The sequence below is a fragment of the Oncorhynchus keta genome, chromosome 10 (genome assembly GCF_023373465.1).
Source record: "Oncorhynchus keta strain PuntledgeMale-10-30-2019 chromosome 10, Oket_V2, whole genome shotgun sequence".
In the NCBI taxonomy this organism is placed as follows: domain Eukaryota; kingdom Metazoa; phylum Chordata; class Actinopteri; order Salmoniformes; family Salmonidae; genus Oncorhynchus; species Oncorhynchus keta.
Window position 1 is genome coordinate 14,877,924 of NC_068430.1, and position 22,441 is coordinate 14,900,364.

General features: G+C 42.7%; 1 protein-coding gene across 2 annotated transcripts; it reads left to right on the forward strand.

Moving 5' to 3' along the window:
- The first annotated feature begins 6,996 nt into the window (after positions 1 to 6,996).
- Positions 6,997 to 22,108, forward strand: LOC118388257 (PAK4-inhibitor INKA2-like). Of its 2 annotated transcripts, XM_035777115.2 has the most exons (3): positions 6,997 to 7,481; positions 8,031 to 8,072; positions 18,615 to 22,108. In XM_035777115.2, exons 1-3 carry the CDS (start codon positions 7,446 to 7,448, stop codon positions 19,695 to 19,697), a joined length of 1,161 nt encoding a protein of 386 aa, XP_035633008.1. In that variant the 5' UTR covers positions 6,997 to 7,445; the 3' UTR covers positions 19,698 to 22,108. The 2 variants fall into 2 exon arrangements, with proteins under 2 accessions (XP_035633008.1, XP_035633009.1); XM_035777116.2 differs by lacking the exon at positions 8,031 to 8,072.
- The last annotated feature ends 333 nt before the right edge of the window (positions 22,109 to 22,441 follow it).

Genomic DNA, 22,441 nt, shown 5'->3' on the forward strand with positions numbered 1-22,441 from the left:
TTGGTTGAAATGGTTACACTTTACCTTCAATGTAAAATAGTGCAATGAGAATCATATAGCACTCTGATATTATTGTAAGTTATTCCAATGACAGCCACAAGGGGTCAGGTTAGGCCTGTCTTCAACCATTGAGCCAGCGTTGCTACATTTTAGAAAGCAGTTTGTGGAGATCACGTTAATTTCAAAACAAGGTAACATCCGATCAGTCCTTATCTTCACCCTTAATCCCTTCATGAGAGTTACAGGGACAGTCGACGATGATGAGGAGAAACTGTGCAAGACAATGATGGCGCATTGGGACAATTTTGCTCGCACTGGGTGAGCACTCACTCCAACATAAACAATAGTACATGGAATTGGGTGTGAAGCAGATGGTTGACCAGAAACTGAAGACAAGATGCCCAGTACTCGACTCAATAACCACTATCTAAAAGCATGTTCTTTGCCGCTGCAATGGGACGATGAATGATAGATGGAGAACAGTTGTTGTGTGGTCTGGCGTTGGACATGTTTCCGCAGACATCTTAGTCCTGGTGACTTCTGGGGGAAGTGGGAACATACAGGCGGGCAGCTGCAGGTCAGGGTCACGCATGTGTTCACATTCTTTACTAAAACAAAGTTAGGTTGTCATATGTGACATGCATCCCATTACACTATGGCGGGAGGCAAGAAACTCTAAATACCGCTACAACAGTAACAGAGCTTCTCATTGCATCTGAATGAATGCAACATGCAACAAGAAGACCGACTGTACAATGCAAATACCATAGAAACAAGAGCATCTCTAGCATAATACCATAATAACAACAGGGATCTCTCTCTCTCTCTAGCATAATACCATAATAACAACAGGGATCTCTCTCTCTCTAGCATAATACCATAATAACAACAGGGATCTCTCTCTCTCTCTAGCATAATACCATAATAACAACAGGGATCTCTCTCTCTCTCTAGCATAATACCATAATAACAACAGGGATCTCTCTCTCTCTCTAGCATAATACCATAATAACAACAGGGATCTCTCTCTCTAGCATAATACCATAATAACAACAGGGATCTCTCTCTCTCTCTAGCATAATACCATAATAACAACAGGGATAGCATAATCTCTCTCTCTCTCTAGCATAATACCATAATAACAACAGGGATCTCTCTCTCTCTCTCTAGCATAATACCATAATAACAACAGGGATCTCTCTCTCTCTCTAGCATAATACCATAATAACAACAGGGATCTCTCTCTCTCTCTCTCTAGCATAATACCATAATAACAACAGGGATCTCTCTCTCTCTCTCTAGCATAATACCATAATAACAACAGGGATCTCTCTCTCTCTCTCTAGCATAATACCATAATAACAACAGGGATCTCTCTCTCTCCCTCTCTAGCATAATACCATAATAACAACAGGGATCTCTCTCTCTCTCTAGCATAATACCATAATAACAACAGGGATCTCTCTCTCTCTCTCTAGCATAATACCATAATAACAACAGGGATCTCTCTCTCTCTCTCTCTAGCATAATACCATAATAACAACAGGGATCTCTCTCTCTCTCTCTAGCATAATACCATAATAACAACAGGGATCTCTCTCTCTCTCTAGCATAATACCATAATAACAACAGGGATCTCTCTCTCTCTAGCATAATACCATAATAACAACAGGGATCTCTCTCTCTCTAGCATAATACCATAATAACAACAGGGATCTCTCTCTCTCTCTCTCTCTAGCATAATACCATAATAACAACAGGGATCTCTCTCTCTCTCTAGCATAATACCATAATAACAACAGGGATCTCTCTCTCTCTCTCTAGCATAATACCATAATAACAACAGGGATCTCTCTCTCTCTCTCTCTAGCATAATACCATAATAACAACAGGGATCTCTCTCTCTCTCTCTAGCATAATAACATAATAACAATAATGATCTCTCTCTCTCTAGCATAATACCATAATAACAACAGAGATCCCTCTCTCTCTCTCTCTAGCATAATACCATAATAACAATAATGATCTCTCGATCTCTCTCTCTAGCATAATACCATAATAACAATGGTGATCTCTCTCTTTCTAGGAAAATACCACAATAACAACAGTGATCTCTCTCTCTCTCTCTCTCTCTCTCTCTCTCTCTCTCTCTCTCTCTCTCTCTCTCTCTCTCTCTCTCTCTCTCTCTCTCTCTCTCTCTCTCTCTCTCTCTCTCTCTAGCATAATACCATATTAACAATGGCGATCTCTCTCAATTCATTTCAATTAAATTTGCTTTATTGGCATGACAATGTACATATCGCCAAAACTTATTTTGGATATTTACAATATAAAAATGAGAATAAAAATCAATGGGACAACAGTAACATTTTGTCAGGAAATGCAGCTCCGTCTCAGGTTCTGCTGTGGTGCAGTGGTTGCACAGCTTTTCCTCTACAGGGAGCCAGGTTTACCTGTGTCTACCCTTCTCAATGGCAAGGCTGTGCTCACTGAGCCTGTACTTTGTCAAGGTTTTTCTAAGGTTTTGATCAGTAACTATGGTCAAATATTTAGCCACAGTGTACTGTTGTGTTTATGCTTGTGTTTCCCAATAAGCAATATAGTTTTTATTATTAGTGGATATTGGCCTAATTCTGCCCTGCATGTATTGTTTGTAGTTTTCCTCTGGACATGTAGGATAATCTTACATACCTCTGCATGCAGGGTTTCAATGGGGTGTTTGTCCCATTTGATGAAATTTTGTTTTGCAAGAGGACCCCACACCTCGCTGCCATAAAGTGGACCCCACACCTCGCTGCCATAAAGTGGACCCCACACCTCGCTGCCATAAAGTGCAATTGGTTCAATGACATATTCAATTAGTTTTAGCCAAATTTTAATAGGTATTTCAATTTTAATTCGCTTTTTAATGGAGTAGAATGCCCTGCGTGCTTTCTCTCTCAGTTCATTCACTGCCTCATTAAGGTGTCCAGTTGAGCTTATTTTTAAACCTAAGTAATTGTAGTGTGTGCAGTACTCTATACATGTTGTACCAATTGAGAACTTTGGTCTAATTCCCTGAGATCTGGATCTTCTCTGGAAAATCATTATTTGAGTCTTTTTGGGGTTTACTGCCAGGGCCCAGGTCTATTATGGTGGACATGTCTATCTATCAGGGTGTGTCTCTCTCTCTCTACCATCATACCATAATAACAACGGTTATCTCTCTCTCTCTCTCTCTCTCTCTCTCTCTCTCTCTCTCTCTCTCTCTCTCTCTCTCTCTCTCTCTCTCATCATACCATAATAACAACGGTTATCTCTCTCTCTCTCTCTCTCTCTCTCTCTCTCTCTCTCTCTCTCTCTCTCTCTCTCTCTCTCTCTCTCTCTCTCATAATATCATATTAACAATGGTGGTCTCTCTCTCTCTTCCTAGCACAATACTATAATAACAACAGTGATGTCTCTCTCTAGTATAATACCATAATAACAACTGTGATCTCTCTAGCATAACACCATAACAACAACTGTGGTCTCTCTAACATAATAACAACGGTGATTTTCTAACATAATAACAATAGTGATTTCTCTTTATTATAATACCATAATAACAGTGGTGTGAAATCAAGCTGGCTAATAAAAGGAGACAGCGGGTTGAAGGCAGAAGCCTCTCTCTCTAAAGTACACTGATGTTTTAGGAAACAGCGGGTTGAAGGCAGAAGCCTCTCTCTCTAAAGTACACTGATGTTTCAGGAGACAGCGGGTTGAAGGCAGAAGCCTCTCTCTCTAAAGTACACTGATGTTTTAGGAAACAGCGGGTTGAAGGCAGCAGCCTCTCTCCCTAAAGTACACTGATGTTTTAGGAAACAGCGGGTTGAAGGCAGAAGCCTCTCTCCCTAAAGTACACTGATGTTTTAGGAAACAGCGGGTTGAAGGCAGCAGCCTCTCTCTCTAAAGTACACTGATGTTTCAGGAGACAGCGGGTTGAAGGCAGAAGCCTCTCTCTCTAAAGTACACTGATGTTTCAGGAGACAGCGGGTTGAAGGCAGCAGCCTCTCTCTCTAAAGTACACTGATGTTTCAGGAGACAGCAGGTTGAAGGCAGCAGCCTCTCTCTCTAAAGTACACTGATGTTTTAGGAGACAGCGGGTTGAAGGCAGCAGCCTCTCTCCCTAAAGTACACTGATGTTTCAGGAGACAGCGGGTTGAAGGCAGAAGCCTCTCTCTCTAAAGTACACTGATGTTTCAGGAGACAGCGGGTTGAAGGCAGAAGCCTCTCTCTCTAAAGTACACTGATGTTTTAGGAAACAGCGGGTTGAAGGCAGCAGCCTCTCTCCCTAAAGTACACTGATGTTTTAGGAAACAGCGGGTTGAAGGCAGAAGCCTCTCTCTCTAAAGTACACTGATGTTTTAGGAGACAGCGGGTTGAAGGCAGCAGTCTCTCTCCCTAAAGTACACTGATGTTTTAGGAAACAGCGGGTTGAAGGCAGCAGCCTCTCTCTCTAAAGTACACTGATGTTTCAGGAGACAGCAGGTTGAAGGCAGCAGCCTCTCTCTCTAAAGTACACTGATGTTTTAGGAGACAGCAGGTTGAAGGCAGCAGCCTCTCTCTCTAAAGTACACTGATGTTTTAGGAGACAGCAGGTTGAAGGCAGCAGCCTCTCTCTAAAGTACACTGATGTTTTAGGAGACAGCGGGTTGAAGGCAGCAGCCTCTCTCCCTAAAGTACACTGATGTTTCAGGAGACAGCGGGTTGAAGGCAGCAGCCTCTCTCTCTAAAGTACACTGATGTTTTAGGAGACAGCAGGTTGAAGGCAGCAGCCTCTCTCTCTAAAGTACACTGATGTTTTAGGAAACAGCGGGTTGAAGGCAGAAGCCTCTCTCTCTAAAGTACACTGATGTTTTAGGAGACAGCAGGTTGAAGGCAGCAGCCTCTCTCTCTAAAGTACACTGATGTTTCAGGAGACAGCGGGTTGAAGGCAGAAGCCTCTCTCTCTAAAGTACACTGATGTTTCAGGAGACAGCGGGTTGAAGGCAGCAGCCTCTCTCTCTAAAGTACACTGATGTTTTAGGAGACAGCGGGTTGAAGGCAGCAGCCTCTCTCTCTAAAGTACACTGATGTTTTAGGAGACAGCGGGTTGAAGGCAAAAGCCTCTCTCTCTAAAGTACACTGATGTTTTAGGAAACAGCGGGTTGAAGGCAGCAGCCTCTCTCTCTAAAGTACACTGATGTTTCAGGAGACAGCGGGTTGAAGGCAGCAGCCTCTCTCCCTAAAGTACACTGATGTTTTAGGAGACAGCGGGTTGAAGGCAGCAGCCTCTCTCCCTAAAGTACACTGATGTTTCAGGAGACAGCGGGTTGAAGGCAGCAGCCTCTCTCTCTAAAGTACACTGATGTTTTAGGAGACAGCGGGTTGAAGGCAGCAGCCTCTCTCTCTAAAGTACACTGATGTTTCAGGAGACAGCGGGTTGAAGGCAGAAGCCTCTCTCTCTAAAGTACACTGATGTTTTAGGAAACAGCGGGTTGAAGGCAGCAGCCTCTCTCCCTAAAGTACACTGATGTTTTAGGAGACAGCGGGTTGAAGGCAGAAGCCTCTCTCTCTAAAGTACACTGATGTTTTAGGAAACAGCGGGTTGAAGGCAGAAGCCTCTCTCTCTAAAGTACACTGATGTTTTAGGAGACAGCGGGTTGAAGGCAGCAGCCTCTCTCCCTAAAGTACACTGATGTTTTAGGAGACAGCGGGTTGAAGGCAGAAGCCTCTCTCTCTAAAGTACACTGATGTTTTAGGAGACAGCGGGTTGAAGGCAGCAGCCTCTCTCTCTAAAGTACACTGATGTTTTAGGAAACAGCGGGTTGAAGGCAGAAGCCTCTCTCTCTAAAGTACACTGATGTTTCAGGAGACAGCGGGTTGAAGACAGCAGCCTCTCTCTCTAAAGTACACTGATGTTTCAGGAGACAGCGGGTTGAAGGCAGAAGCCTCTCTCTCTAAAGTACACTGATGTTTCAGGAGACAGCGGGTTGAAGGCAGAAGCCTCTCTCTCTAAAGTACATTGATGTTTTAGGAAACAGCGGGTTGAAGGCAGAAGCCTCTCTCTTTCTCCCTAAAGTACACTGATGTTTCAGATAATTAATTCATACATCCTGCCCATTTCCTTGCTTTTGGAGTTGGAGTCGGAGCTACTTCCTTCTCTCACATCCACCTGGGAAAGCCCAGCGGGGCAGATACAAAAACAAAGATGATAATAGTATTTAGATGGAATCAGGTCAGACACCAGGAGCTTTGGAGCTCCCACTCCCAGTTCCATTTCTGAATTCTGGTCAAAGTGTCTCTGTCTGCAATACAAGAGGCATGTCACTTCTGCAAGAGCGGAATAACTATGAATGGAGTGCAGGTCAGGTTCAACCCCTTCCTTCCTCCACTGAGTTAGTATTGTATCCGGGTCAGGGATCACACAACAAAGGACTGTCACTCAGGTGCTTCCTTGCTGTGAGGGTGACAATGTTCTGCCCTCCTGATATAACCTATATACTGCTCCTATTAGCAGTCACTTCCCTCAACACTTCCTCTGAGTAAAACCTTTTTGCAGATTTGGGCAACTTTGATGGGGGTGGCGGCCACAAAAAGGGCCCGCAGTGGCTTATGGGTCTGCTTACCCACATGTGGAACTGATCATGTGAATTATGCTTGTAGCACCAATGTCAAGCATAACACAACTCGCTTTAAACCAATTATCATCTGTGTGTCAAACACGGGGCCTTACATTCCATTTCAATTACATTTAAATAATTTCAAATTAACAGGTGTCTTCACACCAGTGAAATTGTTACTGTAGTTCATTCAAATGAGTATTTTATATAGTCTAAAATACTTTCAACATATAGACCTACTATATATTTTCAACTAAATGTATGTTGATTAATTTCAATACCACAAGGACATAACGCATAACCTGACCTCTATTGCAAATACATGCCTTTTTAATTACGGCTCCAACAGCGTCAGCACTGTGCGATAGAAAAAAATCGCAACCTCATTGGATGATCAACCGAAGCGCTTCTCATGAATGAGAAAAAAATATAGGTTGCACACTGTAAGCAAGGCATGGGATGACAAGTTGGAGATATCGACAGGCAGCCGTGCAAACCTAAAGCATGCTTTGGGTTTAACAATCATTTTTGGAGTAGGCTTAAATATACACAGAGTGACAGATTTTAGAGTTCATGCCTTTGGAATCCACATGACAAGACGCGCGTATTCCAGAACAAGAACGTCTTTACAGCGTTCCATCGTCAGGACGACAGTCGTCTCTTTATCAAAGTATTTTTTTTTCTGCGCACAATTTAATGGCCTATACTACGCGAGTGACATTTGTTAGAGACATGCTTGAAAGAACGAGCAAGTATTTTAGTTGAAAAAGATTTACATCTACAAAAATAGAACGACAGCTTCCCAAGTCAGAGCAAAAAAATATGGATACTTGCTTAAGACGTCTGAAGCAGGAACTGGTATGTTGTCTTATTTGAGTTTTCTGGATGTTATAGTATACAATGTTTGTTTGTTTTGTTTTTACTGTAAATACCGTTCTGATATACAATTTAAGTATATACATTCAGATTTTGTTAAAATGCAACTGGGTAATAAAAGAGTAAACAGCAGCTAAAATATACATGTTAATATTTCGTTATTGTTATACAGCTAACCCACTGGGCACAGACATTTCAACGTTTCGTTTTTTGGTTGAATTGTTAACTAACGTGAAATCAACAACAAATGTCACTATGTAATTGGATTTAGGTTAAAAGTTGTGTAAAAAAAAAATGACTAATGCTAATGACTTTTTGAAAATCCAATCACTTTTCCACGTTGATTCAACTTCATCCCCATTTAATTATTTTGTTGAAATGACGTGGAAATAACGTTGTTTCAACCAGATTTTGCACGGTGGGGTGGGGGGTTGCATAATAAGGCACGGTGCAAATGACTCCGTTTATAAATGGTTTACTCAAGCAAATCAAATAGCTCAGTGCGAACATCATATCATGTACTTTTTGCAGACCGTTGTGCATGCGTCTGGGCGCCATGAACGGGAAGACATGGTACAGTATAATGAATGGTCAAGCTTCCTGCTGCCTTTTCTTTTCATATTCAACTGCTGCTTCTTTTAATATTCTTATATTCATATTCCTAACCACCGAGGCGTGTATAGGCTATACACTCTCTTCAAACTCCTTTTAAACTGTGAAGGATGTTCATTTAAACTTAACCCACATGGCCATGGCAAGGCATGCAAAGGTCTGCAACATTACTCTTCTGTGGCTTCTGGATTGTCTGCACTGAATTTGCTTGTGTTGCCCATGCCAATGTTCACACATGTCTGTCTGTGTCTTCCCATTCCTGGCTCCCTGAACACCCATGGCACAGAGGTACACTGTACCATTATGCCAGTGGGAAAAAGCAAGGGTGTGTATAAGGGCAACATAATAGAGTGGAATAGAATAGAATACGGGCAGTAGATTATCCTTATGATCCAAGGCTACAGTCTTCTTATTGTACATGTGGATGTTATGTCTCATTTTATGGACTGTTGTATCATCTGGGGTCTCTGTAATGTCAAGAAAATGACAAACATGTGCAACAGACCTTGACCCTCTGATCCACCTGCCATAGCTGGTAAGTAGCGCAGCACTATGTGTGGGAAAGTGTGGTGTCAAGAGGTCAAGATGAACAGTGGACTTTGAAAGGGGACAAGGATCTGCCACGCTGATCCTTAACACTGGGGCTCCTCATGGGGTGTGTACTTCGGCCCTTACTGTATTCCCTGTTCACCCATGACTGCGTGGCCAAACACGACTCCAACACCATCATTAAGTTTACTGATGACACAACAGTGGTCGGCCTGATCACGACAACAATGAGACAGCCTATAGGGAGGAGGTCAGAGAACTGGCAGTGTGGTGCCAGGACAACAACCTCTCCCTCAATGTGAGCAAGTCAAAGGAGCTGATCGTGGACTACAGGAAAAGGCGGGCCGAACAGGTCTCCATTAACATCGACGGGGCTGTAGTGGAACGGGTCGGGAGTTTCAAGTTCCTTGGTGCCCACATCACCAACGAACTATCATGGTCCTAACATACCAAGACAGTCGTGGAGAGGGCACGACAAAACCTTTTCCCCCTTAGGAGACTGAAAAGATTTGGCATGGGTCCCCAGATCCTCAAAAGGTTCTACAGCTGCACCATCGAGAGCATCCTGACTGGTTGCATCACCGCCTGGTATGGCAACTACTCGACATCTGACCGCGAGGTGCTACAGAGGGTAGTGCGTACTGCCCAGTATATCACTGGGACCAAGCTTCCTGCCATCCAGGACCTATATAATAGGCGGTGTCAGAGGAAAGCCCATACAATTCTCAGAGACTCCAGTCACCCAAGTTATAGACTGTTCTCTACCGCACAGCAAGCGGGACTGGAGCACCAAGTCTAGGACCAAAAGGTTCCTTAACAGTTTCTACCCCCAAGCCATTAGACTGCTGAACAATTCATAAAAATAGCCACCGGACAATTTACATTGACCCCCCTCTTGTACACTGCTGCAACTCGCTGTTTGTTTGTTACTTATGCATAGTTACTTCGCCCCCACCTACATGTGCACATTACCTTAACCCCTGCACACTGACTCGGTATTGGTGCCACCTGTATATAGCCTCATTATTGTTATTCTTATTGTGTTACTTTTTATTATTACTTTTTATTTTAGCCTACTTGGTAAATATTTTATCTTCTTCTTGAGCTGCACTGTTGGTTAAGGGCTTGTAAGTAAGTATTTCACGGTAAAGTCTACACTGTTGGTTAAGGGCTTGTAAGTAAGTATTTCACGGTAAAATCTACACTGTTGGTTAAGGGCTTGTAAGTAAGAATTTCACGGTAAAGTCTACATTGTTGGTTAAGGGCTTGTAAGTAAGTATTTCACGGTAAAGTTTACACTGTTGGTTAAGGGCTTGTAAGTAAGTATTTCACGGTAAAGTTTACACTGTTGGTTAAGGGCTTGTAAGTAAGAATTTCACGGTAAAGTCTACATTGTTGGTTAAGGGCTTGTAAGTAAGAATTTCACGGTAAAGTCTACATTGTTGGTTAAGGGCTTGTAAGTAAGAATTTCACGGTAAAGTCTACATTGTTGGTTAAGGGCTTGTAAGTAAGAATTTCACGGTAAAGTCTACATTGTTGGTTAAGGGCTTGTAAGTAAGAATTTCACGGTAAAGTCTACATTGTTGGTTAAGGGCTTGTAAGTAAGAATTTCACGGTAAAGTCTACATTGTTGGTTAAGGGCTTGTAAGTAAGAATTTCACGGTAAAGTCTACATTGTTGGTTAAGGGCTTGTAAGTAAGAATTTCACGGTAAAGTCTACATTGTTGGTTAAGGGCTTGTAAGTAAGTATTTCACGGTAAAGTCTACATTGTTGGTTAAGGGCTTGTAAGTAAGAATTTCACGGTAAAGTCTACACTGTTGGTTAAGGGCTTGTAAGTAAGAATTTCACGGTAAAATCTACACTGTTGGTTAAGGGCTTGTAAGTAAGAATTTCACGGTAAAGTCTACACTGTTGGTTAAGGGCTTGTAAGTAAGAATTTCACGGTAAAATCTACACTGTTGGTTAAGGGCTTGTAAGTAAGAATTTCACGGTAAAGTCTACACTGTTGGTTAAGGGCTTGTAAGTAAGAATTTCACGGTAAAGTCTACACTGTTGGTTAAGGGCTTGTAAGACAGCATTACACGGTAAAGTCTACATTGTTGGTTAAGGGCTTGTAAGTAAGTATTTCACGGTAAAGTCTACATTGTTGGTTAAGGGCTTGTAAGTAAGAATTTCACGGTAAAGTCTACATTGTTGGTTAAGGGCTTGTAAGTAAGAATTTCACGGTAAAGTCTACACTTGTTCTATTCGGCGCATGTGACAAATAAAGTTTCATTTAATTTGATACCTAGTCAATTGCACAACTGAATGCATTTAACCCAACCCCTCTGAATCAGAGAGGTGCAGGGGGATGCCTTAATCGACATCATCGGTGCAGTTGTTGAGAAGGTTAACTGCCTTGCTCAAGGGCAGAACAGCAGATTTTTCCAACCTGCCAGCTCAGCGTTGCTCCCAACTTTTTATTTATTTTTATTTTTTATTTCACCTTTATTTAACCAGGTAGGCCAGTTGAGAACAAGTTCTCATTTACAATTGCGACCTGGCCAAGATAAAGCAAAGCAGTTCGACACATACAACGACACAGAGTCACACATGGAGTAAAACAAACACACAGTCAATAATACAGTATAAACAAGTCAATATACAATGTGAGCAAATGAGGTGAGATAAGGGAGGTAAAGGCAAAAAAAGGCCATGGTGGCAAAGTAAATACAATATAGCAAGTAAAACACTGGAATGGTAGATTTGCAGTGAAAGAATGTGCAAAGTAGAATTAAAAATAATGGGATGCAAAGGAGCAAAATAAATCAAATAAATACAGTGGGGAAAGAGGTAGTTGTTTGGGCTAAATTATAGGTGGGTTATGTACAGGTGCATTAATCTGTGAGATAAGTGTTTGCTGTTTCAGAGATTTTTGTAGTTCGTTCCAGACATTGGCAGCAGAGACCCAACGCTCTAACCTGGTCTGGCTACCAGCCGCCCGTATATCTGGGACTATGTAAACCTGTGCTGACTACTGGAAACATACCAGAGCCTGATAGATCTCCTAACCTTGACTCTTTACTTACATTTCCTTTCATATGGAAGTCCTGCATGGCAAAACAAACTCTTCCGTTTCTAACAATACAATGTTGCTAAGCGACAATGATTCATCATGAGTCACACAAAGACTCAGTCCTTTTCAATGTTCCCCTGAGTATCTTCTAAATGGCAGTTGAACACTTGCATGGTGCTGTTATCTCTGAGACTAAAGGATATCAAAGCTTTTGATATCGATACTAACACACATTTTTTATTTCATGGTTCTTCTATAGCTGTTACTCGCTTCACAACATTTAAACTAACTGGCTGTCAATTTGGAATTCTATTCAAAGGAGGGTGTGAGTGAGCCGCAAAGGTCATGGAACTTCTGAGAGGTGAACTCTGGCAATGCGGTTATGTCCTGAGGTGGTTAGCCAAGCTACTGTGCTCACAGAGTTTGTTTATTCTTTGTTACCTCGAGGGCGTTGGGCTGGTAGTGGTATGGCTCTGAGTCTGAGCAGTGGTCTCTTGTTCGTTTGTTTGGAGCCTCTCCTGTGGTTCCATTCTCCAGCCAGCCCTTCCTTCCCCTCTGCTAAAATTGGCCAAGGTCACATTGGCAGCTGCATGATGTGATCATTGTGTTTCAGAGATCGCTGATAACCTCCCACAAGGACTAATGTATTTTATGCCACTCCAATCTGCACAGAGATCTGATGAATGTGATTCACAGTGAAAGTCAATTCTTCAACAGAAAACATTAGCAAGTTGCTCAAGACCTAATTAATTTCATGGTTATTAGGGCAGCAGGTTTGTAGTGGTTAGAGCATTGGGACAGTAACTGAAAGGTTGCTAGATTGAATCCCGGGATGACAATTTAAAATACTGTTGTTCTGCACGTGAACAAAACAATTAACCCACTGTTCCCGATAGTCCATCATTGTAAATATTACTTTTTTCTTAACTGACTTGCCTAGTTAAATAGGTAAGTCAAAAATAGATAAAGTAATTACAATTATCTTGAGCGTTTGCAGTACAATGATGCAGTAACATTTGATATTGTTATTGTTATGCATTATGTTTGGATAGTAAACTAATGCTCACTTGAACAGCACACAGCATGTACAGACTTTCTGTTCTGCTGTTGGTCATTGTGAGCCAAGGCTCCAGATTGGATCACCAACCGTCTCCAAAACGGTTCTTCCAAAGAAGTAGCTTGGTAATCTCTCCAGCTTCACTCGGGCCAGGAAACTGCCCATTAGACCACCTCCCAGTGTTAGATGCCCCAGGAGGCCTGGTCTGGCTCACCCCACCTCTGGTCCCTGCTCTATGGTCAGCGCAGTGCAGCGGCTCACCCCACAACAGGGCTCTGCTCTATAACATGGCTACAACAATCAAACTATTAGTAGTAGTTTAAAGGGTAATAAAACAACTGTGATGCACATTCATGTTATAAACTATTTATCATTATTGCGTCAATTGTATTTTTGTCCATATTGACCATCTCTAGTACAGAGGCATGGCCTGTATGCCCCCAACAAACATCCTATTACTGCTCCTGACCAACACAGCCTACCATTCATACTCAATGAGAGGGGTGTGGGGGGTTGTGGGGATGTTTGTGTGTGCGTGCATGTGCATGTGCGTGTGTGTATGGGATAATGCCCTCTCTAAAAGCCCAGGGTTTGATAAGCTGGCCTTGGCCTCCCATTTCCCCTGCCTCTGGTCAACAACTCCGAATGGCTCTCTTTACATTCATGACATTAAATAAGGGTGTTTAGTTGACTGTCCCTTATTACAATGAACTGCCACTTAAAAACGTGTTTTTGTGTGTTGGTATGCTTCACTGAATCCAGTTTAACCGTGTCAATGCGGGTTCTGCGATCAACCACACATACAGGGAGCCAGCTTTAGCCAATTCCAACTGGGTCAGGTTTCCTCGCGTTTATTTTCTCCTTAACTGAATGAGAAAACACGTAAGAGCACAGACCCTAATCTCAACTGAGCGCAATATAGTGTTTGTTTATTTATGCTGGGTTGGACTTAATTCACATTCATGCATATTCAATATGACTAATGTGTGTTAACTGAACACGCCTTTCCTGCTTTTAGCGAACAGTTTATATGAATTTGAAGAAAGAAGCACTGACATCATCACCTTCTTAACTTTTAAAGGCCCAATGCAGCAGTTTTATATCAATATCAAATCATTTCTGGGTAACAATTAAGTACCTTACTGTAATCGATTTCCATTAAAATGGGCAAAATAGGTTTTTGGAAAAAAATATTTCTCAAGCAAGAATTTACGTCGGCCTGTCTGGGAGTGGTCTGAGTGGGATGGGAAAACTGAAAACTAGCTATTATTTGCAGAGAGGTTTGGAACTCTCTTTGTTACTTGTCTATTAACCAATTTACCGAAACTCCCACCCATGCAAACCTGCTGAGTAGAAGGTCCTGTGTAGATTGTATTTTCAACCAGCCAGGCTGGTCTCATAGACTAGACGTGACATAGTAAACGAAAATCCAGCACACTCAAATAAATATGATATGTTACGTTTGGTTACATAAGACAGAAGGTTACTGAAGGCAAAAACTAAAGGAAAAAACACAAACGTATAGCAATCCAAAGTTTGCGTGTTTGAATCTCATCACTGACAAATGTAGCTAATTAGCAACTTTGCAACTACTTACTGCTTTTTAGCCACTTTGCAACTAATTAGCATGTTAGCTAAACCTAACACTAACCCTTAACCATTTAACCTAACTCCTAACCTTAACCCCTAGCTCACCTAGCTAACATTAGCCACAATAAATTGGAATTTGTCACATATCATCCATATTTCAAATTCTTAACATATTGTATCATACGATTTGTCATTCGTAAAATATAATACTAATTGTAATTCGTAACATATCATGTTACATCCGCAAATTGATACATACCATACCAAACCTAACATATCATATCTATTTGAGTGTTCATTATGTGACGTCTACCCCTGAGTCCAGGTTGAACCAGGTTGAACCAGCAACTATCAGGAAATAACAGTGATACATTTTTTTCACACATTTACAATGTTAGTTTCATAAGCTGTTGTGCAATCTGATATAAAACACAGGAAAAACATAAATGGACTGCACTGGGCCTTTAATGGCTGATCATCCAACATTAATTTGAGACTGGCAGTGATTACTCCCAGAGTTTGAGAGTATTGAGTTCTTCATTGACAATTAGCTTTAGTTTGTGTGTGAGGATGGCTGGATTGCCTTTAGCCTGCACTCTTACTTCTCAATACATACTCAGTCATTCCCCAAACCCTTACAGCTGACAGTTACAGGCTGACAGTAACATATCACACTGCTGAATTAATGCTAGCAAACTAACGTTACTGAAAGCTGAGGACTTAGCGTCAGTATTTGAGACATTGCTTAAGTTAATGGTACCACACAGTGTTTCATGCCCTGAAGCTCCTGATTCACAGATTTCGACCTAGAGGATATGGAGCAGCGCCTGTCTGTTCCAGTTAATATGAGAGGGAGGCGAATAGCAGCCGTATTCTATGAGTCACTGACTCAAGTCATCTCTGCAACACATTAGAGTAAACATCTGGGGAGGTACAGTACACTGCCCTGGGGGACAGGAGGGTGAGCAGTCACTCAGTCAGTCTCATCCAGCAAAAATATGATGCCAGCTATAGGATATGATTTGGGGTGGCAAGTAGCCAAGTGGTTAGAGTGTTGGACTAGTAACCGAAAGGTTGCAAGATCGAATCCCTGAGCTGACAAGGTACAAATCTGTCGTTCTGCCCCTGAACAAGGCAGTTAACCCACTGTTCCTAGGCCGTCATTGAAAATAAGAATTTGTTCTTAACTGACTTGCCTAGTTAAAAATAAAAATCTGGAAATGTCTGACATATTTGGGTTAAAAGTTTTGTGGCCATGCGCTGGCAGAGCAAGTGCCTTAGATGGCACAGTGAGGCCAACAATAGGACTGCTCCGCAGGGCACATTATGAATAATTTAACAGAGCCAGAGAGTCAAGATGGAGTAAACCACGTGTGCTTTTTGATAACTGGAGGGAATGCCTGTATTTGGGGGCACGGGGAAGGGTTGCATGTGAGCAGTAAGCAAGGCATTAAAAAATGGCATGAACAAGTTAGCCAGCTAGATTCCATGAGAATAGGATGAATAGTAGCATCTCCAAACAGGGGTTGTAGTGAAGCTGTAGAAGGTTAACTTCTATACCTTGTGACGTAGTCTTTTGAATCATACTGGTGTAATGTTTTTGAAAAAGCCACGTTGTTTAATGGAGATGTCTGTAATTGGGAAAGTGTGCATCTTGTGGTAATGCTGGTTGAACTTTGATGTGGTTTGAAGTAAAACGTAATTATATACAGTCTGTTCCCCAGCTTCTAAAGACTACAGCTAATTATACATAATGAAGTCAACCATAGGTGTTAGCGCCTAGAACCGCAGGAGAACACAGAGATGACCTCATTGTTCCAATTACCTTCTCCTTCTATAATGGCTTCTCAGGAAACAAAGACTCCTTTGTCTCCAGCATATGCTTAGATAGACATATTATATGACCTTTGCCAATGTTATTCATACCCTAAGTTATTCCACTATCTTTCCATATGCTTCAGAGTAGGCCTACTGATGTTACTTTTCATTTTCGGTGGAAATGTCAGCTGAGCTGCGTATTGATTCAAATGACATCTTCTATGAGACCTTTTCAAGTGCTTCTTAATGCGTAATGATCTTTGTTGGAATATGTGGGACTGAAAGGCTAGTTTAGCGTTTGTCAGTGTAGTGGCTCTTGCAACGGTTGAAAGTAGACAAATTACAAAATTCAACAGATTATTTTTCATGCAGATTAACTTGAGTTACTCTTTTCAATATGAAAGTATGAAGTATTTTCAATGTAATTCATGAGGGCTCTTTACATATGAAGCATTATAACATGTTATTAACATGTCGTTACATAAAAACAACAGTCATACACTAGGAAAAACTTGCAGATTATTATATTCACCTCTCAATCACTGCTGGTGATACTCTCCTGTCTGTCATATGCTACTGTGTTAGTTACTGTAAAACAGGATCCAATGCTTTCCCACTAGGCACTAATGGTACCCAGATACAGTACCACTGACCTTGTGATTTATGACACCCACCCACGTCCCGTTCTTCAATCATTTAGACCGCTGCGCCACGTCTAGATGGATTAAGGCACTGAATCTCAGTGCTAGAGGCATCAATACAGACCCTGGTTCGATCCCGGGCTGAATCACAACCGGCCGTGATCGGGAGTCCCATAGGGCAGCGCACAATTGGCCCAGCGTCGTCCGGGTTAGGGGAGTGTTTGGCCAAGGTAAATAAGAATTTGTTTTCAACTGACTTGCCTAGTTAAATAAAGGTTACAAAAAAAATAACATATGGCAAGGCCCCCATAACGACCCTCACACCCGAACTTACCCTGCTGTTACCCCAAAAACCACTGCTGCTGACTCTCACCCGCTCTTTGTCAATCAATGTGTGCTTGAGTGAACCCACCCCCACAGTTAGGGATTAACGTCTAGACACAGCTGATTGGCTACCAGGACAGCCACTGGCCCTGATTGGCAGGGGCTTCATATAGGGGCTGACAGGAAGGGCTGTTTGAAAGGTGAGAGAGAGGGGAGCAGAGACGGACTGACAGAGCAGCCAACAGAGAGGAGAAAAGAGAAAGGGAAAGACCTCTGGGAAAGTTATAACAAGGTAAATTGATGTATTAGGATCTTAGACTCATGGATAGATTGATGATCGAGGACGTATGGAGGGAGATATGCTGGGCAATGTAAACATATGTTTTCCATGCCAGTAAATTGAGTTGAAATATTGAATTGATATAAAGGTGAATGTTGATGTTTCTGCCCTGTAAAGGTTTCAAGAATATTGAAAGACCAAGAGGTTTTCTATATGTCATTGTATTGAACAGCACTTATCTAACTTGTTTCGATGTTTACATTCTCATGTGAGTTGGAGCAATCTCATATAATGTTACATTGTTGGTATGGTGGGCAGATTGTGTTACCCAGGTGGAGGAGTTGTTCTAGGGTGAAAGCTGTCTATATTCAGAGAGATCTGTGTTCAGTGAAAACCCATAGTTGATCAGACTACTGAAATGTTATCCATTATTTTATCAATTTTACCAATGCGCTATTCAAATGTTTGAATACAACATGGTATTCTCAAAAGGATATCCGCAAATCTTTTTCTATTTCTGTAAAGCTACATTTGACGTAAAATCACACAGCTTTGCTAGTAATAGGTTGCATTCGCCTCTGTGTATTCTTAATTTCAAAGACATAACAGTCATATCAAAGTGAGTCAGGGTGCATGACTTCATTTTTAACATGTCAAGACATGGGGTCAGGTTGTTGCCTCAGGGATTAGTAGGTTGCAGGGGAAACAGTTACAACATGGTCACATGACGTAAACTCAGTCCCACAGGATGCTGGCCCAGAGAAAGAGAGACAGCTACAGCCAGTGCTACTCCTCCCTACAGCTGCCGGGCGACAGGGTCCTCTCACAGATTCAGGCCAGATGGGGGCCCTATCATTCAAAACGGGTCACGTGACTGAACAAACCATGTGTGGCCTCAAAACACAAAAGGGCAACAGTGCAGAGAACTGTAGCAACACTAAAGGAAGACTTCATTCATATGTTAGTACCATGTGTACATTACGGTTTGTCATTGAGTGCATTTATTTGTCCTAAGAGGTGCTGTGATCTAACATAAGTTCAACCGTACAGGGGCAATGAAAACGATGGTCGATGTTTCACAGAAGGTTATGGGTCAAGTGCTTGAATGGATGAGTTTTGCGGGTCCTTTTGTGAAGCTAACTAGCCATTTCCCTGTTGTGTTTTTCTCCCTCCTCTCCCTCTCTACAGGTGTCTATGAAGGAGGCAGGAGATGGCCTCCATGCTCAGATGAACTCCATGATGGGGGCTCTTCAGGAACTCAAGCTTCTACAGGTGCAGACAGCGCTAGAGCAGCTAGACATCTCAGGGAGGTCTGTCCAAAGGGCGGCCCCACCACCAGCAGAGGACACATGCCCTGGCCCTATCCCCAGCCCCAATGCTACCATTGGCTTTGGCCACGATGAGACCCTGAAGCCCCCCCTGGTCAGGACATCCAGCCGGGGGGGACACCAGAGCAGCCTGGGCACCTCGCCCTCTTCCTCCAGCCTGGAGACAGTAGAGACTGAGAGTGAGAACCAGCCTCTCCCTCTCCCCCGCAGAGTGTCTGGATACACCACCCCACAGGTGGAGTACTGTGGCCCACGTCTTAGCCAAGTGTTTCCAGAGCATCATCAGCCGGCTCACTCAGGCCAGGTATTGGATCTCCCTGGCATTCTCTACAGCCTGTCCAGGGAAGGCCCCTCGCTGGACAGCGACTACTCCCAGGACAGCATGGACGACTCCAGAGACTGGACCTCCTCGCTCATGAGCCGCAGCCGCAACCGGCAGCCGCTGGTGCTGGGGGACAACGTTTTCGCCGACCTGGTGGGCAACTGGCTGGACCTGCCTGAGCTGGAGAAGGAGGAGATGATTGGCTGGACCGACAGGCCCGACTCCCCGGCCCACCCTCTCTGTCTCAGCCGCTCCCAGGAGATCTGCAGGAAGGTCTCTCTGACCACCAATATCTTCAAGAAGTTCCTGCGCAGTGTGAGGCCCGACAGGGACAAGCTACTTAAGGAGAGGCCAGGCTGGATGGTCCCTGAGAGTCAGGAGGCCGAGCTCTTTAAGAGGCCCAAGAAAGTGTCTAAGCAGCAGACCAAGGGGAGCTTCTACCTCCCGTTCTGGGCAGGTGTAGGGCAGCAGGGTAAGGGACGGCCATGTCCCCAGTTGGCTGAGGAGAGACATCCCACGAGCCAGGGCCAGTTCTCTGGGCTTTACATAGACAGGCGACAAGGGGCCAGAATGGAGAAAATGCTGCCCTTGTTTGACTATAACACGGCTGTGTGGGTGTGATGCTGACGCTGCTCTAGGATGCTGCGGTGGTGGCAGGTGTTGGGGATTTGGCTGGGAGCTCTTGGGTGGAAACAAGGAGGTTTGTGTGTCTGTCTGTCTCCTTCTCCAAGAGAAAAGGCAGACTGAGGGATGAATATCCAGACTATTTCCCAATAGAGAGATTATCAGGGAAACTGTTTGTCTGACAATCCTAAGACCTTTTTGTCTGTGACTGTGAGAGCAAGCAGGCCTTTCTCTAATAGATGGGTTCACCAAAGTTAATAAGATTCTATTGAGTGCATAAGTGCCCTGGACTATACAATATACGGTACTTCAATATGGACATAATAATGCTCTGAATTTCTCTCGAGTTGTTACAGCATCATCATGGTTTCAAACCTCAACCCTGTTTCATATGTTTGAATTCTACTGTATACCCAAGTGTATCCCCACCCTCATCTCGTACTTCTGTCAGTTGTGACACATCCTGCATGGGCACTACTAAATGTTTCTACTAAATGTTTCATCTATGACATTGTGAAACAGTCACTGAACTGCCACTGAACACAACCACAGGTGCTTCTCTGCCTCGCTGCCCAGAGTCAGACGGCTGGATGAATACACACAGAGTGTAATATTGTTCCATCAGCCTAACTCAGGGATCGGGATGTGGCCTGTGTGACCGACTGGGTTCAAACCGGGATCTCCTGTACACCACAAGACTGTTAGCCCGCTGAGGTAAAGCCTAGGTATTAGCTTGGGGAGCTAACACAGGTCTTCAGGTCTCAGGCAAGGTTACTCATCACATGGTTCCTTGGTTTCGAACCACCTCTGTTACATCTTCACCATCCACCTACACACACAGGATAGGGTTAAAGGCCCAGTGCAGTCAAAAAAGAGATTTACCTGTGTTTTATATATATTTCCACACTATGAGGTTGTGAAAATGATTGTAATGCCCTTTTAGTGTAAGAGCTGTTTGAAAAGACATGCAGACATGATGGCACATCGTGACTCTTCAGCCAATCCTCCTGGATAGTGTATTATACATGGCAGAGAGAGAGGGAGTGAGAGCGAAAGAGCTGTGTACCATCTGGCTGCCTACAGTTACATAAGGACAAGCTTGCAGCACAGACAAGAGGTGCAGTCATTCAGCGTAGGCTGCCGAGTGTTTTGAAACCAAACCTAAGCTGTGATGCTGAAGTTACATGTATGTAATGCCAGACAGGGCCTGGAGACACATTCTCCTCCTGCCTGGAGACAGGGCCTGGAGAGTTCATGTAGAAAGCAGAGGACTGAGGAGGAGGAGAATGTTTACAGTGAATCATTCCACATGTACATGCAGTAATAAATGTCATGATGTCAACAAAGTCATTTTGTTGCCATTGTGTAAAGTCATTTTAAAAAGGGACTTAAAGAGATGAAGGTTGAACCCGGAAGATATGTGGTTAGACCAAGCACTCTTTATGAAACTGTATGAAGGAGGTGTTGTGAAGAGATTTGAGAGAGCAGCATGAACATCAGAATGGTTTAGCAACATTTGCAATCATTTTCCAGAGCTGAGCTCCACATATAATTTCCTCAGGGAAATCACTGTAATTACAAAAACTATTTATCTTCTTTAGAAAACACACGGTGTGCAAGTACAATCCTCAGCCCTCACTAGTAATAAGAGTGGCCTGAGAAGTCAAACATCACCCCATCCATTAATTCAACAGACATGATTATGAATGTTCCAATGCAGCCATTTTATCTCAATATCAAATAATTTCTGGGAAATAATTAAATAACTTACTGTGATTGTTTTCGATTAAAATTGTCAAAAAGAAACAAAAATACCTTCTTAGCATGAGCAATTTCTCAACCAAAAATGTAGCTAGGACTGAGTGTGGAAGGGAAAACTGTAAACTAGTTGTTATTGGCAGAGAGGTTTGGAACACTCATTATTATCTCACCAGGCAGGCCAAAACTCCATCCCCACAGAACAGGCTGAAATTTCAGGCGGTCTATTCAAACAGCTCTTAAACTAAAAGGGCTTTATCATAATTTTCACAATTTCACAGCATTACTCCAACCTCATAGTGTGGAAATATATATAAAACAAAGGCAAATCATGTTTTTGACTGTACTGGGCCTTTAAATATCTCTTCATGTACTAAAAACACATGGGTTTCTTTCAATATTCAGGTCGGATTATATTCAGTAAATCACACACACAGACGGACAGTCTCTACAAAAACTGTTATGCCATAAGAGCCTCTATGAGCCTCTCTCTGCCTGTAGTCTTATTCATATTTACAGCTATAATTTGTCATTTTAGCACTGTTGTTAAAACTGCGGTTCTGCGAACCTCAAAGTGTTCCTGAGTGTAAATTTGCACTGTAAAACTTCCACTGGCTCTTTATAAATTAAACTTTTTTCTGAAGACACTGGTTTCTTGACTGGAAATTGAATTTCTATATTCTGAACATAAATGTACTATTTGACCGGTGACCAATTTTTATTGGGTGATTCTAATGTTGAACCAACATACTTCTTAACAATTTGTCTGTCTTGCTACGTTTAGATTTGTGGGGATATGTTTTATATATCAACGATAATCCAGCCTTCTCTTTACTGAAAAGTTCTGAGTAGGATTTGACTCTGCCCTGATCTACTCTACTCTGACCTGCTCTACTCTGCCCTGCTCTACTCTGCCCTGCTCTACTCTAGTCTGCCCTGCTCTACTCTGCCCTGCTCTACTCTGCCCTACTCTACTCTGCCCT